General features: G+C 47.6%; 1 protein-coding gene across 2 annotated transcripts in view; it reads left to right on the forward strand.

Moving 5' to 3' along the window:
- chm (CHM Rab escort protein) overlaps window positions 1-25,073 on the forward strand; it is a 42,294-nt gene that overhangs the window by 12,563 nt on the left and 4,658 nt on the right. Inside the window, exons 4-13 of one of the 2 annotated variants that reach the window (XM_061247548.1) lie at window positions 7-134; window positions 2,439-2,841; window positions 2,952-3,068; window positions 5,002-5,122; window positions 5,214-5,436; window positions 13,953-14,030; window positions 17,386-17,490; window positions 18,989-19,052; window positions 19,317-19,410; window positions 21,674-21,793. In XM_061247548.1, coding sequence (XP_061103532.1) covers window positions 7-134; window positions 2,439-2,841; window positions 2,952-3,068; window positions 5,002-5,122; window positions 5,214-5,436; window positions 13,953-14,030; window positions 17,386-17,490; window positions 18,989-19,052; window positions 19,317-19,410; window positions 21,674-21,793 — 1,453 coding nt within the window. The remainder of the gene's footprint in view (window positions 1-6; window positions 135-2,438; window positions 2,842-2,951; window positions 3,069-5,001; window positions 5,123-5,213; window positions 5,437-13,952; window positions 14,031-17,385; window positions 17,491-18,988; window positions 19,053-19,316; window positions 19,411-21,673; window positions 21,794-25,073) is intronic. The other variant, XM_061247549.1, reaches the window with a different exon arrangement.

Genomic DNA, 25,073 nt, shown 5'->3' on the forward strand with positions numbered 1-25,073 from the left:
GTGCAGCAGGAGCAGCCGAGAGATGCAGACTCAGACGGCAGTTGGAGGGAGAAACTGGAGGAGGGGGAGGAGCCTCTGCTGCTGGGTGCTTTGGGCACAGCCATCTCCAACCTGCAGGTCTTCCGCTACGCTAGGTAACACCCGCGTCAGGGGTCAGAGGGCAGGGGGCGGGTCATGGGGTAAGAGGGGAACATGTTCCTCCTTCAGCAGTGTGTAGAAGTGTCAGTAAACACACACGCACACACATAACGGGTATGCAGGGACGCAGTGTTGGGTTAGGGATAGTGTCATGTTTCTGCATATCTAAAGAGTACCTTCAGCTCTCTGGTATAACCTATGGGAGGATTTCACGCTGTTTGAGTCCACCCCCTTCAGGAAAGAATTCCCCACAACTTTCGCTAATATCAGCCCATCTGTGCAGCCTTGAGTAGTGCGGCTGTTTCCATCAGTAAAAGGCTGTGCTGGTAATGCTTGTGGAGAAGAAAAGACGCAAGCAGATTCATCTCTTTTTACGCCCACTTCTCAACTATGTGGAAGTTTCAAGGTTTCTTGGGCCTCTCTTCATTCCTCGTAGCCGGTGTGACCCGGCGCTTAGCCTGCGCTCTAATGAGTCCTTATTAAGTGTCTGGCGTGTGAAGAGTGCGTATTATCCTCAAGTGCCAGTCCAGAGGCGTGCCATTAATCTGCTGCTCTCCCGTTAATCACATTTACAGCAGATCACTGGTTCAGAGCTATGCGCCCAGCGTCAGACGCCTGCTATGGCTGCCAACGCATCTGTGTGTGTGGATCCAACGCGTCTGTGTGTGTGGAGATAGACCCAACGCGTCTGTGTGTGTGGAGATAGACCCAACGTGTCTGTGTGTGTGGACCCAACGCTTCTGTGTGTGTGGAGATAGACCCAACGCGTCTGTGTGTGTGGAGATAGACCCAACGCGTCTGTGTGTGTGGAGATAGACCCAACGCGTCTGTGTGTGTGGACCCGACGCTTCTGCGTGTGCGGACCCAACGCGTCTGTGTGTGTGGAGAGAGACCCAACGCGTCTGTGTGTGTGGAGATAGACCCAACGTGTCTGTGTGTGTGGAGATAGACCCAACGCGTCTGTGTGTGTGGAGATAGACCCAACACGTCTGTGTGTGTGGACCCAACGCGTCTGTGTGTGTGGAGATAGACCCAACGCGTCTGTGTGTGTGGAGATAGACCCAACGTGTCTGTGTGTGTGGACCCAACGCGTCTGTGTGTGTGGAGATAGACCCAACGCGTCTGTGTGTGTGGAGATAGACCCAACACGTCTGTGTGTGTGGAGATGGACCCAACGCGTCTGTGTGTGTGGAGATGGACCCAACGCGTCTGTGTGTGTGGAGATAGACCCAACACGTCTGTGTGTGTGGACCCAACGCGTCTGTGTGTGTGGAGATAGACCCAACGCGTCTGTGTGTGTGGAGATAGACCCAACGTGTCTGTGTGTGTGGACCCAACGCGTCTGTGTATGTGGAGATAGACCCAACGCGTCTGTGTGTGTGGAGATAGACCCAACACGTCTGTGTGTCTGTGTGTGTGGAGATAGACCCAACGCGTCTGTGTGTGTGGAGATAGACCCAACACGTCTGTGTGTGCGGACTCAACGCTTCTGTGTGTGCGGACTCAACGCGTCTGTGTGTGCGGACTCAACGCGTCTGTGTGTGTGGAGATAGACCCAACACGTCTGTGTGTGTGGACCCAATGCGTCTGTGTGTGCGGACACCACAGATCTGTGTGTACAGACCCAACACATCTGTATGTATGGACCCAACACAAGTGTGTACAGAGAGCCTCTGACTCACCCCAAAGAGGAAGCACTCCAGGGGTGTGGGCCGGACGGACACTACCTCAAATCTCCTTCTGTTCTCACACACACAAACACACACACACACACACGCAAGTGAGGACTCTTCTGACAGTAGGGCTGGCAGTGTGATTGATGCCCTTGCTCGGGGTTCGAGCGCAAAAAGACCTTGATGAAAATTTCTAGCTTGAAGCAGCCCCATTTTGTAAATCATAAATTATGTTTTGAGCTGTAATTAAAAAGCAGAAAATACTCCCATCCCCCCAACCACGAACAAAGAAACAAGCAAAGGAGATGATACGGCTCTCCATCTGAAAACATGGGACATGTTGACTGAAGTTTCTGTGGTGTTTGGTTTTAGACCTGGGGACTGAGGAGGAAAATCATGACACAAATGAGCGGTTACACTGTTGCTGGAAGTTTCCCTCATGAAGAACCCAACAGCACACAAGGCTGCTGTTATTTTGACCTGATTTGGCAGAGAAGGGGAGGGTCCAGGAAAGAGACTGTGGGGCAATGAAGGATTAGGGGGGGGGGCTCGGATGAATGGGGTGTGGCAGGAAGGGCAGGGGCAGGGGCAGGGCAGGAGGACCAATGGCTCTTGTCTCGTTTGCAGTGAAGAACCAGAAGAAGAAGAGGTAGCCACTCCTGTAGCTACGCCCACCCCAGAGGGCCCATCCACATCTGTGGAGGAGCCTCTGGCACAGAGCCAGTCTGCAGCCACGGAAGAGACGGACACAGGAAGTGAGGCCCCGCCCACTACAGACACACAGAGCGAAGCCACGCCCACCGAGGAGAGCGAGTCACAAAGCCAGGACACACCCCTGGAGTCTCAGACGCACGAGGACCCAGAACAGCAGGTTCAGAGGGAGGAGCCTCAGGAGGACCAGACTACATCCAATGAGGGAGACTCTGCCCCGTCCGAGCCCGCCCCCCCTGTGGAGACAAAGAAGAGGAAGATCACCTACTCAAAGATCCTGAAGGAGGGCCGCAGGTTCAACATCGATCTGGTGTCCAAGGTGAGTCGGGGTGGGGCTCAGTGCATGGTTGGTGAAAACCGGTGGAGTCTAGTCTTTTGACCTGGGTGTGTTTGCGTGTGATCGCCACTGCATTGTGTGTCCCTTCTCAGCTCCTGTATTCTCGTGGCTCATTGGTCGACCTCCTCATCAAGTCCAACGTGAGCAGATATGCAGAGTTCAAGAACGTCAGCCGCATTCTCACCTACCGCAACGGGAAGGTGGAGCAGGTGAAGAGACCACGAGCCAGTGCTACACCACGCTAACTCCCACTCACTCATTCTACAAACCCCACTCACTCATTCTACAAACCCCACTCACTCATTCTACAAACCCCACTCACTCATTCTACAAACCCCACTCACTCATTCTACAAACTCCACTCACACACTCTACAAACTCCACTTACACACTCTTCAAACTCCACTCACACATTCTACAAACTCCACTCACACACACTCCAAATCCACTCACACACACTACAAACTCTACTCACACACACTACAAACTTCACACGCACTACAAACTCCACTCACACCCACTCCAGACTCCTCTCACACCACAAACTCCACTCACACACACTACAAACTCCACTCACACACACTACAAACTCCACTCACACACTCTACAAACTTCACACACACTACAAACTCTACTCACACACACTCCAGACTCCACTCACACCACAAACTCCACTCACACACACTACAAACTCCACACACACACTACAAACTCCACTCACACACTCCAAACTCCACACACACACACACACTACAAACTCCACTCACACACACTCCAGACTCCACTCACACACACTCCAGACTCCACTCACACCACAAACTCCACTCACACACTACAAATTCCACTCATACAACAAACTCCACTCACACAACAAACTTAACCACTGCACTACTGGCTGCCCAATAGTGCATGATGACAAAAAAAGTTGGGAATTGGAAGGGGAAGATGTTTGGGATTTCCTGATGTGATTGGGATATAGCCTACCGATCAGAAAGGCTGTATGTTTGTCAGGGAATCAAGTCACAAGTTCCATTTCCGCAAGTTCCTCCTTTGGGTATTTTCCATGTTTGTTGGGGGGTTTTGTTGGGCCTGTTTTGGCCCCAACCTCACCCTACTCCATGCTCAGCCTGTCCACTGCCACCCTCACCCACTCCACTCTGCTGCCCCTGCTCTTCAGTCACACAGTGCAGATCTGTGGAGCACATTGTTGCTGTTGTGTAGCATATGTACCACTGATTCAGGACACAGAAAGAGGCTCTCGACCCTTAATCTAGTGGATGGGGTGGGATTTACAGAAAGCACAGATGCAGTGAGCTGTCATAAACAGATTATTCCTTTTTATTCCATATACAAATTAAGAGAGATCAAAATGTTGATTTCCTATTGTCTGGGATTAGTCGAGAGACCCAGAGTCAGCATTGTTCCCTGTTCCAGACTCAGTCCGTAATCCATCTGTACGGCTGGGTTTTTATTGGAGTGCTGCAGGTAAAGCACCTTGGGCAAGGACACTGAATACAGATCTGCTCCTAAACCCCTCCCCTCTCACTCATTAACCCTCCCCTCCAGCCCTAACCGCACCCCTCCAGCCCCTAAACCCCTCCCCTCCAGCTCATTTACCCCTCCCCTCCAGCCCTAACCCCACCCCTCTCACTCATTAACCCTCCGCTGCGGCCCCTAAACCCCTCCCCTCCCCTCCAGCCCTAACCCCACCCCTCTCACTCATTAACCCTCCCCTCCAGCCCCTAAACCCCTCCCCTCCAGCCCTAACCCCATTGACTGTTGTTTGAGTCAGTGTTAAATGGCTGCATACTGGGTTGCCAGTTTTATGAACCACTATCCCCTGGGTTGCCAGTTCTGCACACCAATGTTCTTTCCCTGGAAGATCATGACCTGAAGGGCAGGGAATTCTGGGTAGACATGTATTTTAGAAAGCTTCCTCGTGCCTCCCAGTATTTTAGACATTCCGTGATTAACTGCATCTCTGTCTCAACCTCTTGCTGGCTATAAATTGCCATTATTGAAAGTAATTTGGTTAATTGTAACCTTGTGCACTCTTGCTCTCCTTTCTTCTTTTTCTCCCCCTCTCTCTCTCTCTCTCTCTCTCTCTCTCTCTATCCACCCCTCTCACTCTTTCCTCCCCAGGTGCCGTGCTCGAGAGCAGATGTGTTTGGCAGTAAGCAGCTCACGGTAGTGGAGAAGCGCATGCTGATGAAGTTTCTCACCTTCTGCCTGGACTATGAGCAGCACCCAGAGGAGTACCTGGGTAACCACCCTCCTCTGCCCTCCCCCCTCCCTCTGACCCCCGGCCGCTTACTTCCTCTTCCTGTGGCTGACTTCCTCTTTCCTCCCGGCAGATTTCACCGAGCGCTCCTTCTGGGAATTCCTGCAGACCAAGAAGCTGACGGAGAACCTCCAGCACTTTATCCTGCACTCCATCGCCATGGTGAAGCCAGGGGCCCGCACCGGGGATGGGCTGAGGGCCACACAGCACTTCCTGCGCTCTCTTGGTCGTTACGGCAACACGCCCTTCCTCTTCCCTCTCTACGGCATGGGAGAAATCCCCCAGTGCTTTTGCAGGTACAGACTCCTCCATCTCTCCCTTCTTCTTTTCCCTGATTTTTCCCCTCACAAAAGTGTGTTTGTGTGTCTGTGTGAGGTGTGTCTGTAGGAACTGGTGCACAGGGGTTTGGATGTAGGTCCTGTGTGTGCGTGTGGATGTAGGTCCCGTGTGTGTGTGTTCGTGTGTCTGTGTGTGGTGTGTCGATGGGAAGTGGTGCAAAGGAGTTTGGATGTAAGTCCTGTGTGTGTGTGTGTGTGTGTGTGTGTGTGTGTGCGTGCGTGTGTGTGTGGTGTATCTGTAGGAACTGATGCACAGGGGTTTAGGTGGGCACTCTGAGTATCAGATAGCAGCTTTTATCACTTGTGGCCTGCTGGGACGTGGCTGTGAAACTGCAGCACTTAGCCGCACGGAGAGGGGCCCCCGCCCCCGCCCCCGCCCGGGGGACGGGCAGGGCTGCGCTGCTTTCCCTCTTTTACCGACTTTCTTACATATGTATTCATCTTATGTTTGCACCGGCATACGTAGTTTTGATTTCTATGACTGTGCCAACACTGCTGTATTTCTCCTCTACAGTAAATCACACTTAAATTAAACAGATTTTAATTAAATGTCATTTAATTGAAAGGACTGTCAGGAGATGGAGGCGGAGAGGTTGATATTCTCTAGTTCTCTATGATATCGGCACTTCTAGTGAATGCTTAACACCCAGTGCCCACCACAGGACTGGTGTAAAGTACATCTTGGAATATAAGTAAATATACGGTATAAAGAAATGCCTGCGTCATATTTTAAAACAATTTGCACAGTATCACATCCTGTTATATCTTATTGGAATGTGCTATGAGAGCATATCTATTTTGCATAGGTCAAAAAGTCCACAAATGCCCTGTGTGTTGAATTTCGTACAATATGAAATATTACATTGCAATCTGCTTGTTTTCATATTAAATGTAGGATTAACCCAAATGTTGTGATGGATGTCCATAGGATGGAATCATTCCAATTCAAATGCTCTTGAAACTGCAATACTTGTTATAATAAAGCACTCTATATGTTTTTCGGTTCCATCAGCGCATTAAATATTTATATAATGGATGGTATAATAATCGGACGCATTTCCTTTTCCGCACATTAAATAATCAAATAAGGGGCGTTTTAGTTTGAAATCTGTGCATCCTCTTGCATCCCCTTTGAAAAACAGTGTCTTGTGGCCTCATGTAATGTCATAACATAAACATGGTCACGAGTAATAAACTGTTCTTCATGACCTTTTCACTGATTATTTTAATAAAAAAATGCCTGTCATTTCTGAATAATTTTCTTATTCAGATTTTTTTTTTTGTTCATTATTAAGTTTTCTAGAATCTCATTCATCACATTGCTTAAATGTTGGGACCAGCAGTAAGTCACACATCTGGTTAGCTTGTTAGCAGCACATAGCTAGTGCTGGTTTAAGACATGGTAGGTTCTATTTCATGGTTTCAGGTTGGAAATCCAGAGACAGTCTGGAAGTTGGAGGCATTAGCCGGTTTGCTTCTGGCTGCATTCAGTTCATCTCTTGCAATCATGTGAAGGGAGTTGGGCACAAGTCCTGAGTTCTAGCTAATTCTTTACTAGTCATCTTGAGATGTATTTCTGTCATGTAGCAGATGAGTTGCTGTGTTAGTTTGTTTGTAGAATTTGGTATGATATTTTAATAAATCAGAAGCTCTGGTTGTTTATGCCAGAATTTTTGTGTGTATGAATATTTAACTTTTTTCATAAATGATAAGGATTTAATGTGTAGTTGATATTGATAAGTATGCACGATCGTCAGCCAGTCAGAATGAAGTACTCATTTGTGACATATTACAAATTAATCAATTAATGAGCGCAGTATCTTCAGTTCAAATTACTGCATTACCCCCCAGTATGCAGGCCTTTATAAATAAACATGACAACAGAGGAAGGAATGATGAAAAGGAGTGTTTTTCCCTTGATGTGTAATCAGGCTCCAAACAGCCTCCACATTTAGCAATGTCCCTCTGCTTATTACTCACTAGCACCCCCTGTGGTAGGTTAGGTGCCTGCAATCTGCCGGTGCCAACTAGCCCTGCGTTACTGAGGATGTGTAATCTTGTGAGCACCCCCAACCTCTCCTTGTACAACCTGGGCATATGTGTGTGTCTGTCTATCAAGGTTCAGTAATGCCTCACTTTGTCTCAGTTAACATTTGTAAGATCACAAATATGCAATTAGAATGTTCTCAACCGAGCATTCTCGTGCTTGTATGTAACAATCACTGCTGGTAATTAACAACAATTCTAGATTAGAAGAATTCTGGAATGAGCATTAGGAATAAGAACATTTTAATCACATTTGTGATCTCACACCATAAAGGGTTAATATGGGAAAGGAGGGGTCTAAACACGTCTGTGTCTGTGGGGTAGAATGTGACCCCATCTGGCCTGTATGTACCAGCGGTTTGGGATTGTGAGGATTCAGCGATGAAGCTGTAGGAGCTTTAGGCTCTGTCACGCACTCCTTGGAGTTGCTCCAGTATATTTGTCTGAAATAATTCTAGAATATTTCAGTATTTATTGGGAGGAAAGATGGGTGTTAACTAGAACATAACATTTCTAATTAAATTTTTTGTCCAGAGATATTGGAAGTGCATATATTTTAGTTTTTTGGTTCTGTTCCTAGAAAAAGTGATTCAAATAAAGTACTTTAACAACACCGTCCCATTTTTCATACCAATAAAGTTCATCCATCTGAACTAAAGTGTATAGAGAGAGAGAAGTGGAGAGAAAGAAAAGCAGAGGGAGTAGGAAAGAAGGGTTGAGAGAGTGTGGGAAGGAGAGAGAGAAAGTTACAGATGCACAAGGCTCCTTCCAGTGCCCTTCTGGCATAAGGATTTATTTAGTGAGACATGTTCTTTTCCATTCCCACATTTCACTCTACACATTCCTCATGAATAGGACCTGGAGAAAATGTGGCCAACCTGAACTTCATTAGTTGTCCTCTCGGGGTCCCCGTAGGCAGTGTGAGTTCAGCATTCATTTGGCCATTTTCACAGACATGGGTAATTAAATAATTAAAGACTAATTGTGAGATGTTTCAGTGCAAAACAATAAAATGACTATGTCCCATATAAGTGGAGTTAGCACCAACAACACCTAGACTGATTACCCCGTATAACAATATCCTACAGGTATATCTACTTCCTCTAGTTTTATACTCTGTTCGGTTCGGCAGTCAGCCCATAACTCGGGTTCATATCTCTGAGGCTCTGCTGCATTAAAACATTGGGTGAAGTAACAGAAAAGCTCACAGGACCCCCAATCAATTCAGTCAACCTGCTCACAAATTTATGAAGCTGTCAGTGTGTTTGACCTCAAAACAAATTTGCTCTCTGGATGTAGAGCACTTCTGATTGATTCTGTTCCCGGCTTTGACAGGAACTGTCAATCTGAACTTCAGAGTTACAAACAGCACACCAAAGAAAACATCCAAATTCAATATTAGGATCTTTTCGGATCAATGGGACACAACTGAAAAAGTATTACTGAGCTGAACACCGAGCACTACTTGACAGTTGTCACAAATTCTATTTGTGCTCGGAGAGATATATCAGGTTTCCACACATCAACATGAATATGTGGAAGATGATGAAAATTTAGACTAAAATTTAGAACACAGGGCTTCAATTGTAGAAATGATTAGATTTTGTGGAGTTGGTCAGTAAGCAATCTCCGATTTCTCATTTCAACCCTCCCTCTGACTTATACTTCCTGTTGTACCCCAGTAAAGTTAATGATCTCCCCATAGATGGCAGTACTAGCATTGGTCGATCGTAAATATGGACTCTCCTATTTCAGAGGTTCACTGCAGTGTTCATCATATTCCCTTTGAAGGCACTGCAGGGCTTTTGATGGAAAAACTTTTTTCAGGCGAGGTGTGTGTGAGCAAGCTTGTACATCGTTACTCATCGTTACTTAGTAACGTTACTCGTTACTAAAATTACTCAATATTTGCAGGAGGAGAAGCAATGGTGGAAAATCAGACAGTTATGATTCATTATTATACAGCCACCAAGTGGCTAATTGCCACCAAATTTGCTACTACATTGAGTGACTGCATTGCGCAAAATACCAAGCTTCATAAGAATCAGCCTAGTGCTTAAAGAAGAAAAGTAATAAAAGTAAAAAGTAAAATGATGGCATCCAATTCATGATGGTGCATACTCATAATGCAGATGCCTGTGTTCCTAATGAGGCCTTTTGTCATTGTAGTTAGATTGAAATCTCTGAAAAGAAGTGATTTTTTTTTTGGGTGAATTTTGTTAGAATCCTAACAAAAGCAATAGGGTTCCAGCAGCTTTTAAAAAATCTGCCTCGTATACACCAGGTATTATGGTAACTGCCCGTTAGCAAATCTTGTCCCAGGAAATTGGATGGCTTTAGCTCACATCAGTGTCGGCTTGGTCAGGGTTTCAGGTTATGAGCCTGACATGGGCCTTGGAGGCGGTGTGGTGTTTGCGGTCAGTGCGGTTCATTTGCGGTCAGCGGTGTGTTTGGGATCAGATTGGCGTGTGTTTGTGGTCTAGTTGCGGTCTGGTGTCTGCTCTGGAGGGGAGCGGATGAGCAGAGGGGAGTGCATAATCCATCACCGTGATACCTGCCCAGGTGATGGATGGATAGATGGGAGAGCTAACTCAATAATGCTCATTCTTTCAGGTTATTCACAGATCAGTGAGCAGCTCTGCTAATAAAGCTATGGAATGCTTTTGTGTCCTTGCCCACATTATTTCTCAAGTTTTGACAGGAAAAGACTTTTTAATTTGTAAATAACCTTTGGCGCACAGGCCCTGTCTTTTCCCTCTCTCCTCGCCAATGCCAATGTACATGAATACACACACACACACACACACACACACACACACACACACACACACACACTCGTACAAACTCACGTATATATATACACACACACATATAGTCACATTCTCTCACACACTCACGTACGTGCACACACACACACACATACATATACTGTACGCACACACACGTGCGTACACGCACACACACACTCTCATACTAACACATATATTGCACACACACACACACACACACACACACACACACTCTCATACTAACACATATTGTGCACATGCGCGGACACACGCATTGTAACCAGCGTTCACATAGACGCAGGCCTCCTGGCAGCCCCTGTCGCATGCCCGCCCGCACGCACGCACACCCTAAGAGAGGGAGTAATTGGTTTGGCAGGGGAAGCATTAGGCTCTGGTATGGCGTGATTTGCATGTGGGATGATGATGTTGTGATGTCCCAGATTGAGAGGATGGGGAGAAGCATTCATTAATGCAGATGATTCCTCTAGCGTTCACAGTCACAGATCATATTTTGTAGAGGGTTGGGGGTGGGGGGGGGGGGGGGGGGTGTGCAGTAAATGTCTAATTTATTTGGATCAAACTCGATTTAATTTCCTGTGAACGACTTGCCGGGCTGCGCGGCATTTTGTTTTCTTTTAATTATTGGGCGACCATTAGCCCCCCACTCTGACGCCCCGTGCCCCAGATTACAGGCATATTTTGTAGTAATGAGACTGACAGGAAGTGGCTCTGCATCTGAGCGCTAATTCTGTTTGTTTAGCGTGTCCTGCATGGGGCTGGATTTATTGCAGGCACCGAGGGGCGCTTGTAAAACACACGGGACCTTGAAATTGTCCAATCGCAGTTTGACTCCGATGTTTGGAATGGAATGAAATGTGAATACTTGTGACACCTAAACAACTAAGTTTTTTTTATAAGTAGTGTTTATACAAAGGCACAGAGTTGTGGTGTTCTACAGAGTTGCACAGTGCAGACATAATAAGATCATTCAGATGAATGGACTTAATTCCGCACCATAATCGACTGCTTCTTGGAAAATTGGGCGAAATACTTGAATGTTATGAGTTATAAACGATCGATGGTAAGACCAAGGTTAAAGAGACTGCAGCAGTGTTTCAAGCATGCTTCCAACAGCCTCGATAGAGACTCAGGAGAACGACACAGAACCCACAATGTCCGCACAGTAGAGTGTGATGTGAGAGTGTCACTGCAGTGGACAAGACAGAATGATGGTGGGACTGGGGTTTGAAGATGTTGTGTCTGTTGTTGGAGTGGGATGAGGCGGTTGGAGTGTGTTGGATTGAGATGAGGATGTTGGAGTGGGATGAGGATGTTGGAGTGTGTTGAGGATGTTGGAGTGTGTTGAGGATGTTGGATTTGGAATGGGATGAGGATGTTGGAGTGTGTTGTTGCAGTGGGATGAGGATGTTGGAGTTGGAGTGGGATGAGGATGTTGGAGTGTGTTGTTGGAGGGGGATGAGGATGTTGGAGTGTGTTTGAGTGTGTTGAGCATGTTGAAATGGGATGAGGATGTTGGAGTGTGTTTGAGTGTGTTGAGGATGTTGGAGTGGGATGAGGATGTTGGGGTTGGAATGGGATGAGGATGTTGGAGTGTGTTGTTTGAGTGTGTTGAGGATGTTGGAGTGGTATGAGGATGTTGGAGTGTGTTGTTGGAGTGGGTTGACCGCTAGATGTTAGCATTTGCAGACAAGGCAGGCCAGGTTCTGTGCAGATAACAGGCCGCAGGTTCCCATGGAAACCTCTGGCCCTGCCAGACACCCGCCGCATGCCAGACTCACGGCTGTGGAAAGTGAGAAGATTTATCAGGGGAACTCTGGGAAGGAATCGAACATCTGAGGAACAGTGGAAAACTTGCAGGTACACTGGATTATGCTGGAAGGGCAGGTGGATTCCTAGAAAATCTTCCCTTTGGGATATACCCTTAAAAATAGAAACAGAAATTTTCACATAATATTCAATTCAAAGGCCATAATATTCCACATGAAAAACTTCCAGTGTTATAAGAAATGCATGAGAAAATTATTAATTGTATGAATTACAGATTGATATGTAAAATGAAGAGTGGATGGGGGAGCGTGTATACGGAATGTAACAAGATTTTTAGGGAATTGGGTGTGGTGCTCTTTCAGTTTGTCTGAAACATTAGCCAGCAGCCAGTTTGACCAGTTATTCCTAGTTTTCCGTCTTATTTATTTTATTTTATTTTATTTCTGCTTATTCCGGTGTATTCCTGCCCGGTTCTGCTTATTCCACTTAATTCCTGCCCGTTTCAGCATATTTGTGTTTATTACGGCTTGTTTCTGCTTATTGCAGGTTATTCCCTCTTATTAATTCCACTGTTAATTGTACAGAGGCGTCTGAGGCGGTTGTTTTGTGAGGGTAAGGCAGATGTTTTTGCGCAGGGGTTAAAGGGTTAATTCCAGGCAGGACTGAAGGTTTATTTTTGATGTGCCCTTCTCCACATTAGCTGCGGCTGTAATCAGTGGAATTAATAGAATAATCAAATTAAACACAAACTCATAAATCATGCCCAGGCGCGCTGTCACAAGTTCAGCTATTAATGGCGTCTATTGTTGTGCCAGCGTATTAAAAAATCACATCCCAGATTCCTGCCTTGATAGGAACTGAAATGGCATTTAGAGACTATAAAGAGCAGGGGCTCGGAGGGCCAGGATTTTCACAACTGTTAATTTAGCGGTAATGCGGAGCGATGTCGCGGGAGCAGGGGTGAGGCGGTGCGGCCGCGGATTGCATCATCGCGGCGGACAGCGGCCAGTTAATTAGAGTAATATCAGTTTAAGCGTCTGTCAGTCAGGGTTAATGACATCAGAAGGGGTTCCCCGCCACTGAATCAGCCTTTGTTAGAGACATCAGATGGATCCGTGATCGCCAGCGATTTTATCCCCTGCACTTTATTAACATGTCATGTCTCATAATTAATATGAAAGAGCTTGGTAAAGGTTGGGTGGGGGGGGCTGTGGGGTGTGGCCAGACCCCCCCCCCCCCCCCCCCCCCTTTCCCTCTACTGGCCCCTCCCTGAAGAAGGGGTCTGGTTCAGACATCAGGGACAGGGTCTGTTCTGAAAGGACATGACCTCACTGGGCTGTAGGGGGGGGGTTACAGCCTGTCTGATTACAGCTGCAGTGTTTGGAGAAGAAACACCTGTGTCCCGCAGGTCATCTGTGTGTGTGTTCTGTGTGTGTGTTCTGTGTGTGTGTCTGCGTGTGTGTCTGTGTGTGTGTCTGCATGCGCGTGTGCGTGTGCCCATGTGTGCGTGTGTTTGCGTGCCTGTGTCTGCGTGTGTGCAATTGTGTATGCATCTGCAGGCGCGAGTGTGTGTTCTTGTGTTTTTGTGAAATGCATGCATGCATGTATATGTTTCTGCATTTCTGTGCATTTCCATTTTTGTTCATGTGCATATGCATACATGCGAGTGCATATAAGGTAACACATGTTTGGAAATATTGCTAAAGTTTAATATGTTACTTCCTCGGTGTCATTGAACTCACTCCTTACATGATAGTACTTTGAGGTCTGGTGCTTCCTCATTGTGACTTTGCTGCTGATATTTCTGTGAGTGTCGTTGACTGTCTGTCTGTCTGTCTGTCCAACCTTCAGGATGTGTGCCGTGTTTGGAGGGATCTACTGTCTCCGACATTCGGTCCAGTGCCTGGTTCTAGACAAGGAGTCCGGACGGTTAGTACCCTGGCACCCCCTTCCACTACACACACACACACACACACACACACACACCTGCTTCTGCTCGCACCCCTCTCACATAAAGCAGGCCGAGCAAACATCCCTCCATCCGTGGGGATAAAAGATGGCCCGTTTCCTCCAGTCCTTTGTTCTGGCTGTCCAATCAGGGATCAACCTTGATTAGAAGTAATTTGTGTACGGGTCCTCCAAACAAGGAAAGTGGGCTTGGAATATAGATACGAAATTAATTTTGTGGGAGATGGAGCTCCAGCCCCTGATCAGCCAAGCTCGGAAGACAGATCATTGCGAGAGCCACAGGCTGCAGCTGAGTGATGGAGCTCTCCCTCCTGGCCTTACCTCCACTAATTGATTTTCATCTGAAGACAAAAAAGCCCTCTGTTTCTGCCTTTTAAAAAATGAAGTTCATCTAAAGTCTCCGCTGATTAATCTGCGCTGATAATGTGCGTCAGTCTCGCCGCGGAGGCCTGTAATGAGTTCCAAAGGTAGATTGTTGTCATAAACTAGGTTAGATTAAGGGTTCTTTTTTTTGGTTCGATATAGAGATTCTTTCATCTTGGCAGTGGCGACCGGGGGCTGTGCTGCACCAGGAGACGTGCCCCCCTCCCCCCCCCCCCCCCCCCGCTCTGATCTGGAGCGTTACGGGAAAAGAGCCCCCCTGGGACCCCAGATTCTGCGCTGCTGCTTCTGGTGTCCCTCTCTCAGAGAGATACAGCGCTTCCTTCACTGCGCGTTCAGCTGAGAGTGTGGTCTTGCCTTCACCCAGCGAAGATGTTAGAAAAGAAAATGTGTTATAAGGCTTTAAAACTCACATGTGTCTCACTGTCGTTGATATAAACCCATCTCAGTCCTAACGGCCTGTCTTAGTCTCTGTGATACAAACTATTCTCACTCTCACTGGTAAGGCCTGTTTATTGTCAGTGTCGCTCGACTCAAGTCGCAGAACGCTCGTGAACGCTCCATTGTTGCCCGACGTACTGTGCAGTCTTAAGTATTTGTCGCTGGACAGTGACACGTTTTTGTTGTTTTCACTCTGCACTCCTGCAAACATACAGTTGATGTAAAACTATCACTGTGGTTTAAGTGCAGACTTTTATTTTAGGGTTTCTGCATCCATATTGGGTGAACATCTAGGGATTACAGCTATACATAGTCCCCCCCCAATTGTAGGGGACCAAAAGTAATTGGACGAATGAACACAAACTGTACTGCAGCTTTCTTCAGCTCCTGCTTGTTTCGGGGGTTATTTGCTTTCAGTCTTGTCTTCAGCAAGTGAAATGCATGCTCAATTGGATTGAGGTCAGGTGATTGACTCGGCAAGGCAAGAACACTCCACTTTTGGTTGCTTTGGCAGTTGTTTTGGGTCACTCTCCTGTTCATTCTGCTGCTGGACTATAAACTGGCCTTCACCCTCTCTCTGCTACAGCCCTGCAATGTCATTCCCAAAGTCTTAACACCTGAATGTTAAAAAGTTTTAAGGAAGGTGATGAAATTAGTCAGGTGTCTACAAGGCTGAGTAAAAAAAAATGTAATTCCCGTGCCATCATAAATTACCTGCCCGTAATTAAACACCCCCAGCAGGTTTAAAGCAGTGAAATGGGTAGAGCGCATGAATAATGCACAACTTCCCAAATCCCCCCGAGACCACAGCCAGACCCGGGTCCCGCCCCAGGACCAGACTGGACCGGACGAGACCGCGCGGCGTGTCATCTCATCGCCGCGGCGCCGGTGGGCTGGGTTTCGCTCAGTCTCCGTGGCGACCGAGGGCTCGGTGTAGTTTATTCTCTCTATCAAATTCTTTATTATTCATCAGCGTGCTCTATAAGCAGACGAGCCGGATGTTGCCTTGAAAGTGCGTCAAAGTCAGACAGTTTGAGGGGAGCGTTGTTGTGTGCAAGGTTTCGCCCTGATGGATGTGCGGAGCAGGCCATTGTTAAGGGTTATGAATAGAGTTTATGAAGGGGGTTTATGAATAGTACTTATCAGCTGTAAAACCTGCCAATGGCCTTGGTGTCAGGGGCCAGTGTTCATTAGCATTATATCTGTGGGGCTGATGGGTATTGACAAGCCGAAGCATTTGTACAAACGGGTGGCCACCTGTTTGTTTGTATGTGTGTTTGTGTTTGCACAGGCATGCACGAGTGTGTGTGTGTGTGTGTGTGTGCGCGTGTGCGTGTGCGTATGTTTGTTTGCATGTACGTGTGCATATGTGTGTGTGTGTGTTTATATATAAAAGTGTGTGTGTTTATGCGTATGTGTGTAGTTGTACGTGTGTCTGTTTACATGTGTTTTTGCGCATGTTTGTGTGTGTGTGTGTGTGTGTGTGTGTCTGTGCACCGATGTGTGCATGTGTTTGTGTGTGTGTGTGTGTCTGTGCACCGATGTGTGCATGTGTGTGTGTCTGTCTGTCTGTGTGTGCGTGCCGGTGTCTGGGTACGTGTGTGTTTGTGCGCATATGTGTGTGTGTGTGTGTGTGTGTGGGTGTGTGGGTGTGTGGGTGTGTGGGTGTGTGGGTGTGTGTGTGGGTGCGTGTGTGGGTGCGTGTGTGGGTGCGTGTGTGGGTGCGTGTGTGGGTGTGTGCGTGCGTGCGTGTGCGCGTGTGCGCGTGTGTATGCATGTGTGTGTGCGTATCTGTATGTGTGCAGGCGCCCACAGTAGAGTGTATGCTCTGAGTGCAAGTGCCACATCTCTGCCTTTAGAGCTGCGATTGATTATGCGTGTGGTTTGCTGCTGCGGATCCACAAGTTAATAAATCTTCATTTACATAAAGAGTGGGTGTTGTGGGGTGCGGATTATTCAGGGGTCTGTGGCTCTCCTGCTCTGCTCTTTATTGTGTTGTGAAAGTCCATTTCAAGGATGTCACCCCGAGCCCATTAGTTTGGATAATGAGCCCTATAAAGCACATTTATAACTCTTGACATAACAAGCAGACAGACTGCAGTGTTCATCCTCTCCATCTCAGCCTATGCAGGAAGGTCACTCTGTCTGCCCCTATACTCCACTCTATCTGCCCCCACACTCCACTATCTGCCCCTATCACAGTCTATCTGCCCACACATCACAGTCTATCTGCCCACACACCTCACTCTGTCTGCCCCCACACTCCACTATCTGCCCCTATCCCACTCTATCTGCCCCGACACTCCTACAATCTGCCCATACACCTCACTATCTGCCTCCACACCCCTGCTATCTGCCCCTGTATTCCACTCTACCTGCCCCTACAGCTGACTGTCTGCCCCTACACCTCAATCTTTGTCTGCCCTAACATCCCACTATCTGCCCTCAGAATTTAATATCGATGCATTCCCATTTTTATGTCTCTCTTCTTTAGTTGTAAAGCAGTGATTGACACGTGCGGACAGCGAATCAGCTGCAGTCACTTTGTGGTGGAGGAGGGTTACATCAGAGAGGAGCAGCGGAGGAACGTGACTTACAGGTGAGAGCTGGAGGAGAGGCGTGACTTACAGGTGAGCGGTGGAGGAGAGGCGTGGCTTACAGGTGAGCGGTGGAGGAGAGGCGTGGCTTACAGGTGAGCGGTGGAGGAGAGGCGTGGCTTACAGGTGAGAGGTGGAGGAGAGGTGTGGCTTACAGGTGAGAGCTGGAGGAGAGGCGTGGCTTACAGGTGAGATGGAGGAGAGGTGTGGCTTAGAGGTGAGAGGTGGAGGAGAGGTATGGCTTACAGGTGAGATGGAGGAGAGGCGTAGCTTACAGGTGAGAGATGGAGGAGAGGCGTGGCTTACAGGTGAGATGGAGGAGAGGTGTGGCTTACAGGTGAGAGATGGAGGAGAGGTATGGCTTAGAGGTGAGAGGTGGAGGAGAGGTGTGGCTTACAGGTGAGAGCTGGAGGAGAGGCGTGGCTTACAGGTGAGATGGAGGAGAGGTGTGGCTTAGAGGTGAGAGGTGGAGGAGAGGTGTGGCTTACAGGTGAGATGGAGGAGAGGCGTAGCTTACAGGTGAGAGATGGAGGAGAGGCGTGGCTTACAGGTGAGATGGAGGAGAGGCGTGGCTTACAGTTGAGAGATGGAGGAGAGGCGTGGCTTACAGTTGAGAGATGGAGGAGAGGCGTGGCTTACAGGTGAGATGGAGGAGAGGCGTGGCTTACAGGTGAGAGGTGGAGGAGAGGTGTGGCTTACAGGTGAGAGGTGGAGGAGAGGTGTGGCTTACAGGTGAGAGATGGAGGAGATGCGTGGCTTACTGGAGATAGTCTGCAGGTCAGTGGAGAGGGTGAGGTTGGGGAATGATGTGCAAGACAGTGGGATGTGTCTGTTGGTAAAGTGGGTGATGTTGTTTAGTGGGTGATCTTGGTTAGTGGGGTGATGTCGGTAAAGTGGGTGATGTTGGTAAATTGGGGTGTTTGTTGGTAAAATGGGTGATGTTGGTAATGTGGGTGATGTTGGTTAGCGGGGTGATGTTGCTTAGCTGGGTGATGTTGGTAAAGTGGGTGATGTTGGTAAGTTGGGGTGTTTGTTGGTAAAGTGGGTGATGTTGGTTAGCAGGGGGACATTGGTAAAGTGGGTGATGTTGGTTAGCAGGGGGACATTGGTAAAGTGGGTGATGTTGCTTAGCAGGGGGACATTGATAAAGTGGGTGATGTTGCTTAGCGGGGTGATGTTGGTGAAGTGGGTGATGTTGGTTAGCAGGGTGATATTGGTAAAGTGGGTGATGTTGGTTAGTGGGTGATGTTGCTTAGCGGGGTGATATTGGTCAAGTGAGTGATGTTGGTTAGTGGGTGATGTTGGTAATGTGGGTGATGTTGCTTACGGGGTGATATTGGTAAAGTGGGTGATGTTGGTTAGCAGGGTGATGTTGGTTAGTGGGTGATGTTGGTTAGCTGGGGTGATATTGATAAAGTGGGTGATTTTGGTAAGTTGGGGTCTTTGTAAGCGTGATGTTGGCATGTTGGGTGTTTAATGGTCATTGGTTTGTGTTCACAGGCAGATTTCCAGAGCTGTCCTCATCACTGATCGATCTTTGCTGCCTTCTGAATCTGAACAACAGGTAGTGATCTCTAATGATATTTTTCATGATTTCTATTAAAATTTGTGCAGATAGAGAGAGAGAGATTTACATCCAAATGTTGAGCACATTTTAAAAAATCTGGGCAAACCAAAATGTATATCAGTGTGTGTTCCCATCGAAGGCTGTTTTGTGAATATTCTGAAGATGGTGCCCCAAGATTTCATTATGAAAAGGCTTCCTGGAGCGGAAGCATGTGGCTTGCATCCCCGTCCCATGTGATGACCCCCACTCTTCCTCCCGCAGGTCTCCCTGGTCACTGTGCCCCCCCAGGACGGGGGTCCCACAGTCCTGGTGGTTGAGCTTTGCTCCTCCAGTATGACCTGCATGCCCGGCACCCGTGAGTGTCACTACCTCCACACCTTCCCTAAATGTTCTCATCATGTTACTGTTACTCATATTATATCTTTACCATACTGTTCCTAAACACAATATCTACCACTACAGCTGAGTTTCTAGCCGTCTGAACTAAAGAAAAGACGATACAGTACTTTTTACGAGGAAAACAAACTGGCTACATTCTGCATTCGCAAACTGCATTGTTGGAAGAACAGCTTCCTCAGTGTCAGAGTCAGTACCATGGACACAGCCCACCGCAGACACCGGCCCTGTGAACACGGACACAGTCCAGCACAGACAGAGCCCCTGTGAACACAGTCCAGCACAGACACAGTCTCTGTGAACACACACAGCCCAGCGCAGACACAGTCTCTGTGAACACACACAGCCCAGTACTGGCACAGTCTCTGTGAACACGGACACAGTCCAGCGCAGACACAGCCCCTGTGAACACACACAGTCCAGCGCAGACACAGTCTCTGTGAACACACACAGTCCAGCGCAGACACAGTCTCTGTGAACACACACAGTCCAGCGCAGACACAGTCTCTGTGAACACACACAGTCCAGCGCGAACACAGTCCCGCACAGACACAGTCCCGTACATACAGGTCCTCCAGTAGCCTCTGCAGTGGCACCTCCATCCTGACGGCCGGTTCCACCATTAGCTCTATGGTTATTTATTGGGATTATCATTTCCAGAAGTAGTAGTCCCGCTATTTTTACAATCGATCAGCACACATTTGAAGCTGTGATTTAGCGGCTGATTGATCTGCAGGGTGCAGAGCAGGCTATTGCCCTTCTGCATGAAGAGGGATGTTGGGCCGGGGGTAATCAGGGGAGCGTCCTGCCTGGCTGGGGTGGAATGGAGGGGAGAGGGAGGTGGAGGGGGGGTGATGGAGCCGCAGTGGGGGGCAATTGCTCCCTCCTTCCCCCCCTCCCGTCGGTAGATGGATGGCTGTGGCCCCCATAAGTAATGTAGTTCTACCTGAGTGGCTCACATGCAATCACAGCACAGTGATGAGTCTGACGGAAACACACACACAGGCGGCCACGGCAAAGACAATGATGCCATCTTTTATTACTGATGCGCAGATGAAATAAGACCCCAGTGCATGATGGATCCTGGGGCCTCAGACAGCCCTGCTCCCCCCTCAACCACATCACACTTTATGAGGACGTGTCATTGCCCCCCCCCCCCCCCCCCCCCCCTCGTGTCCTGTGAGGCTGCAGGACGACGCAGCGGGCCTCTGCTCTCAGACCGTATCCATGGTGACCTCCCGCCATTAACGCGGCCCATATATCGGCCGTTAATCAAACCGCGGGCACCTTTAATGTGTTAATTGTAAATGCAGTTAATGTGTGTGCGTGTGTTTGCCTGTACGTGTTTGTGTGTGTTTGCCTGTGTGAGCCTCTCTGGGGGGGGTGTGTGTGTCTGTGCGCGTGCGCGTGTGCATGTATGTGTATCTGCGTGTGTGTGTGTGTGTGTATGTGTGTGTCCAGTCCCCTTCCCTTGACCTCATTTAAAAGGAGCATCATTAGCCCTTTTGCTCCCTCCTGGAGTTCCACACACACTAGGTCCGCTTGTATGTTTTTGAACAATTAGATGCAATTAGTACCTGCTATTAACAACAATGACAACTGTTTTCTGTGTATATCACACAGCTCGCATAAAACGCATATAAAAAAATATATATATACAGCATTGATCTGTGTGGATATAGCTCTAAAAATGAATTAGCGAAGAGCTTGGTAGTAACTGCAGGCGTGGATGGGCAGGCTGGAGTGGTGCATGGAGTGATGTGGGTGGAGCGTGTACCTCGGGTTAACGAGAGGGAAACCGAGCGATGGTGTACTCACTGACCTGAGCTCAGCGTCTTGGCTCTCACTCCACACTCAGCCGTCTCACGAGCATCCCGCAGCAGCTGAGATGCGGTCCGGCCGCTTTGTGTGAGCAGCCCCCCCCCCCCCCCCCCCCACTCCCAAATCCACCGCTCCCAGTCTTCTCTTTCAACCCCCTCCCACCTGAGATCAGCGCGGAGCTCTGGGGATTACCCAGCAGCCCCCGCTCTCCCCGCGGATCCCACCGCTGCCACCAGCGCCCGGTCCCGTCTCCCCCGGCCCCGCGAGGCCCTGACTGGGCTGGCTTTGAAGCCGCCGTCCCCTCTTGAGTTCCATCCGCGGGCCCCATTCCCCATTCAGAGCCAGGTTCCCCTGAGTCCTCCCCCCCCCCTTCCCACAGCCTCTCTCTCCCCCTCTCTCAGATCTGGTGCACCTCACCTGCCCCTCCTCTGGGACGGCCCAGGAGGACCTGGCCCCGCTGGTGTCCAGACTGTTCACAGAAGCGCCCAGCGCGGAGGAAGAGGAGGATAAGGAGGAAGAGGGTGAGTGACACGCCTGGACTCGTATAACACACACACCTGCCATTCAGCCCATTCAGAGCTCATCACCAACTCAACTACATCAAGCTTCGTGACCACCTTTACAACCTTCACGTATTACCAGTATTTCATTTATTAAGATTGGTTACCATTTATTAATGGCAATAAGTGAGTGTTGTAATATTAAGTATGGAAAAATAAATAGTATTGATATTGATGCAATATGAGATGTGATCAGTAATGGCCATATTATGAGATATGATCAGAACTAAGAATGGTTGATATTGAAGTAATATGGGATATTATCAGAACTAAGAATGGTTGATATTGAAGTAATATGGGATATTATCAGAACTAAGAATGGTTGATATTGATGTAATATGGGATATTATCAGAACTAAGAATATTTGATATTGAAGCAATATGAGATATGATCAGATCTAAGAATATGTGATATTGAAGTTATATGAGATATGATCAGATCTAAGAATATGTGATATTGAAGCAATATGAGATATGATCAGATCTAAGAATATGTGATATTGAAGCAATATGAGATATGATCAGATCTAAGAATATGTGATATTGAAGTAATATGAGATATGATCAGATCTAAGAATATGTGATATTGAAGTAATATGAGATATGATCAGAACTAAGAATGGTTGATATTAGAGTAATATGAGATATGATCAAAACATAGCATGGTTGACATTGCAGTAATTGGTACTGATGGGCTATTAAATATCAGAAATAAGCATGATGGGTACTGATGGAATATGAGATATAATCAGTAATAAATGTGATTGAAATTGTAGCATTGATATTGATGGCATATTAAATATGATCAGTAATAAGTGTGATTAATACTGATAGAATATGAGATATTATCAGGAATAAATGTGATTGATATTGACAGAATATGAGATAGAATCAGTAACAAGTAGGATTGATATTGATGAAATATAAAATATTATCAGTAATAAGTGTGACTAATACTGACGGAATATGCGATGTTATCAGAAATAAGTATGATTGATCTTGATGTGCGTCAGGTGCCTGTTCTATTACTGTCAGGGTTGACTCACTTCATAATAAATTAGAGCATGACCTCTGATGCGACCTCCAGTTATTATAAATGATAAAAATAGTGTCTTTGCATATGTCTGATGGGACTGAAGACCCAGTTAGTGTGAGCTGTGGTGTTTTTACAAACCAATGCGCCTCTCTCTCTCTCCTTCTCTCACACACACACACGCACACGCACACGCACACACACACACACGCACTCACACACTCACTCACACACACACACACACACTCACACACGCACACACACACTCGCACACAGAAACACGCGCACACACGCACACGCACGCACTGACTGTGTTGTGGTAAAGACGCATATCTCAGTGAAGTCTCAGAGCAGTCTGGACTTGCTGCTGTGTGGTAGTCATATCGCGGTCTGGGCTGAGCGCTGCAGTCACAGCTGGTGTGTGTCCATCCGTCAGCAGCCAACGGACCTGATCATCAGGGCTCTGTCATGTGAGATTAAGACCTTCTCCCCTTCTCTCTGTTCTCCTTCCTCCCTGTGCCTCCACCTCTCCCTTCACTCTTTCCTCCCCCCCCCCCCCCCCCCCTCTCTGGCTCCATCCCCCTCTCTCCCTCTTGTTGGGAGTGTGGTCGGGAGCAGTGGTCTCCAGTGCAGCGCGACGCCTCTTTTTATCATGTGAATGAGGTAGTAGTATTTTAATTAAAATGTCAGAACAAATAGTGTGAGAGTTATTGAGGATGAATGACTACATAAGAGGAGCAGTGAGGCAGAACAGGTCAAAGAGGCAGAGTCACCTGGATTACAGTGGAGGGGGGGCAGGGGGACTGAGGGAGGGAACAGTGTGAGGACAGCGGTCACAGCACAGTGGAGCACCCTGTCCTTTACAGAGCACCTGAACGCTAACACTATTCCTGTACACAGAGCCCCTGAACGCTAACACTATTCCAATATGCAGAGCACCTGAATGCTAACGCTGCCTCAGTACAGAGCACCGGAATGCTAACAGTACTCTAATACACAGAGGCTAAATGCTAACACTGCACTTGTACAGTTGACCTAAATGCTAACACTGCACTAGTACTCAGGGCATATATATGAACACTGCATCAGTACAGAGCACCTGAACGCTAACACTATTCTAATACACAGAGCCTAAACACTATCACTGCATCAGCTCAGAGCACCGCACTTGTAAAGTGGACCTAAATGCTAACACTGCACTAGTACTAAGGGCATAAACACTAACACTGCATCAGTACCGATAACCTAAACACTAACACTGCATCAGTAAAGAGCACCTAAACATGAACACTGTGTTAATACAGAGAACCTAAACACTTAGACTGCATTCGTACAGTGGACCTAAGCACTAACATAGCACTACTACAGAAGACCTAAGCACTAACACTGCACCAATACAGCGAACCTAAACACTAATTCTGCATCAGTACAGAGAACCCGAACATTAACACTGCACTAGTACAGAGAACCTAAACCCTAACACTACATCAGTAGAGAGAACCTAAACACTAACACTGCATTAGTACAGATGGCCTAAACACTAACGCTGAACCAGTACAGAGTACCTAAACACTAATACTGCATCAGTAGATAACCTAAACCCTAACACTCCATTAATACAGAGAACCTAAACACTAATACTGCATCAGTAGATAACCTAAACATTAATACTGCATCAGTAGATAACCTAAACACTAACACTGCCCTAGTACAGATGACCTAAACACTAACACTGCACCAATAAGGAGCACCTAAACGTTTACACTACACCAATGCAGAGAACATAAACATTAACCCTGCATCAGTACAAAGAACCTAACACAAAAACGGCATCAGTCCAGGGCGTGTGAGCGGGTTATTGTACACAGTGCTAGTGTGAGCAGAGGGCTGGACGCTCTCAGTACTCTCTCCCCAAATGAACAGAATCAGTCAGCAACCTGAGGCAGGAAAAGTAACACATATTATAATTGTGTGACATTTTGATAATGACCGTTCTGACATTTCAGACTGACACCTTTTTTTCCCCTGTCTGTTTTGGTCTCCTGCATTTTAAAGGGTAATGACACAGAGTGACAGCTTTACTGTTTAAAACCTGCGGCCTGTTCACAGCTTCAAATCCTCTTCTGTCGTTTATAGAAGGCCGTACCAAATCCAGCTCACACACCCATCAAAGAGCAACACAAAACACACAAACTAAATGTCAGCTAT

The sequence above is a fragment of the Conger conger genome, chromosome 7 (assembly GCF_963514075.1).
Source record: "Conger conger chromosome 7, fConCon1.1, whole genome shotgun sequence".
In the NCBI taxonomy this organism is placed as follows: Eukaryota; Metazoa; Chordata; class Actinopteri; order Anguilliformes; family Congridae; genus Conger; species Conger conger.